This window comes from Phocoena phocoena, chromosome 16, assembly GCF_963924675.1.
Source record: "Phocoena phocoena chromosome 16, mPhoPho1.1, whole genome shotgun sequence".
NCBI classification, from domain to species: Eukaryota; Metazoa; Chordata; class Mammalia; order Artiodactyla; family Phocoenidae; genus Phocoena; species Phocoena phocoena.
Window position 1 is genome coordinate 59101207 of NC_089234.1, and position 2531 is coordinate 59103737.

Genomic DNA, 2531 nt, shown 5'->3' on the forward strand with positions numbered 1-2531 from the left:
ACTTCCAAGGCTAGTCCAAAATGCCTAAGCACTGAGCTTCTTCCTAACAGCTTGCAGAACTAGGCAACTGCCCAGTGCTCCACCAATGGGGTATATGGACTATAGAAAGAGGTAACTGTGGGGGGGTCAAGGAGGCCCCTTCTTTATCTTAATAATTATCCCACAGGAGCTTTAAAACCCCCAATGATCCCTTTGTACATTTAAAGGGATGTATATGCTGTAAAGTATATAGAAAAGGTTAACTCAGTTATGCCTGGAAGGGCAGAGTATACATAAAATGCTATACAACTGTTCTAATATCAGGAGGTCACAAAAGTAAATGCCTTCAGCAGCTAGGCAGATAACTTAATGAGAGAAGTGAACAGGTGATACACAAAGAAGATAATTGCCAATTAAGTCTCAGTCTCATCATTTGGGAGAGTCCTGTGGCCAGATCCCTGGAGAATGGAGACAAAGGACAATCAGCTCTGCTTGATTAATCTTTATTTCCATGTGGGAATAAGAAACTACGGTTGCCAGATCTTTTGATTTTTTTTAAGAAAAGCTAAAAAGTTGGCTTTTTATGACATTTTTCCTATTTTTGAATGTGGCCAGCTAATTTAAAAACAAAATTTTAACTGTGTGGGCCAAATAAAATTCATCTGCAGTAACTTTGGGTCATCAGTTTGTGAACTTCTGATTATTCCCGCAGCACGCTGCAGGGGTTATGCACAAAATAGGTAGTCGCTAAATACTTACAGATGATGGCAAAAAACTCTGCATATAGACAGACTCCAACATCCTTAATGCATCCAAAGGCAAGGGCATTAAATGGTATACAGGACTTCAAATGCAGGACAAGACAAAGGTTTTTGTCCTGCACCTGGTGCAAATTAGGGAGCAAAGACCTTCCAGAGTGTAGGGGAGGACACAAGGTTCAACTATGGTGGGAGTACCTAATCCACAACAAAAGGCCAAGTTCTCTTCAGAGGATTTTATTTCAACATAAAGCATAATTTCCACCCACATAATGATTCCAAAGGGTAAAATAAAGTGTTTTGCCTCCTACTCTTCAAAGACAGCATGGCAGTGCAAACATCTCTAAAATGCCTCTGCATAGTTCTCAGAAGCTATAGTCCAGTCATTGAAAATGCTTCTCCATTTTCAGCTGACATGAGGTTTGTTAGGAAACCTATGTAACAACTTATTCAATTTCTTGGGGGGTAAACTCCCCAACTCTCCCAGGTCCTCCTGGATTGATCTCACTTTTCGGGCTGCCTGAAAGAACAAAAATTAAAATGATAGCTCCAAAGTTGGCCCTGACCTAAGCTAATAGTTCTCACAACACCCCAAATCACACTAAGGTATTAACCAGCCTGGAGATCTGTGTCATCTTCCCAGTCCCCTTTCATCAGAAGGACTTGGGACCCAAGAATGACTGTATGGTCTGAAGCTACCATGCCAGCTGGCAATTAAGTCTAGGCTGGAAACCAAACAACCTGTCCTTTACTATCTTTAGTTCTACTTCAGACAATAATGTCTATTTGAACAGCAATTTAAACTTTACAAAGTGGTTTTCCCATTCATCTCTTCACTTGACACTCACAAAATTCTGTAAGGTGGATACTAATATTAACCTCATCTTGCACCAAGTAAAGCTAAAACCAGTGAAACAAATCGCTCAAGATCACAATGCCTTCAAAACGGTAACCTTTCCCACTTTGGCGTGACTCAGGTAGCTTCCAAAAACTTCCTCGCCCTTTTAGAATGAGAGGGACTTTCTTATCTCCTAGCAAGAGACAGTAAGAACCATTACTGTATGCCCCCCATTTTCCTCCCAAAAGGGCACCCCAGGAGTCTCCTGTCACCTCAGCCCTCGAAGCACAATCGAAGAAGTCCTGGATCTCTTTTTTGCACGCTTCGTCGCGGAATTCATTCTGCTTCCAGCAAGCCATCATTACTGACATCTCCGTGATACAAGTCGCCTCTGGAAGAGCAGAACGCGGGGACCCTCAGTCATAAGGAGACCCTTACCTTCCGGCCCTCCCACCCAGCAGCCCTCTGCACTCCTCCGACTTCCGCTCTGGGGCCTCCACGGATCCGACTGCTCACCGCCCTTCTCCCGGCGCCGTTCCCCGACACGGTTAGCTAGGATGAGGGGCTTGTTGGGCTTCAGTATGGGCTTCCGCGGGTTTCCAAACCTTGCTAACCGACCCCGGAGGCTGGGCGTCGCCATTGCTCACCGAGCTCCCAGCAGGCTCTGCGGCGCCGTGCGTGACCCTGCGTGACCCCTACGAGCTCGACGAGACTCGGCGACAACCTCTCCCACCCCCCCACCCCCCCGCTCCCGCCCCAGCATGCACCTTTTTCTTTTCTTGGCGGAGTCGTCTTGATGCCGGGTTCGGATCCCGCCTGGTGCAGACCCGTGTGCAGGTTAGGAGGGGAGTCTTTGGGACTCTTTTGTGAATCTACGCTGACTCTTGTAGGCTCCGGGCTCTGAAGTCTTGGGGCAGTACTGGGCCGGGAACACCCAGGAAAGAGGCCTGATAAAT

At 46.5% G+C, this 2531-nt stretch overlaps 1 protein-coding gene across 1 annotated transcript; it reads right to left on the reverse strand.

The window, feature by feature from the left end:
* Positions 1-958: 958 nt before the first annotated feature.
* CHCHD1 (coiled-coil-helix-coiled-coil-helix domain containing 1) lies at positions 959-2241 on the reverse strand. Its single transcript, XM_065894584.1, has 3 exons — positions 2092-2241; positions 1848-1966; positions 959-1257 (listed from the first exon to the last, which is right to left on the reverse strand). Exons 1-3 carry the CDS (start codon positions 2213-2215, stop codon positions 1144-1146), a joined length of 357 nt encoding a protein of 118 aa, XP_065750656.1. The 5' UTR covers positions 2216-2241; the 3' UTR covers positions 959-1143.
* Positions 2242-2531: the final 290 nt, after the last annotated feature.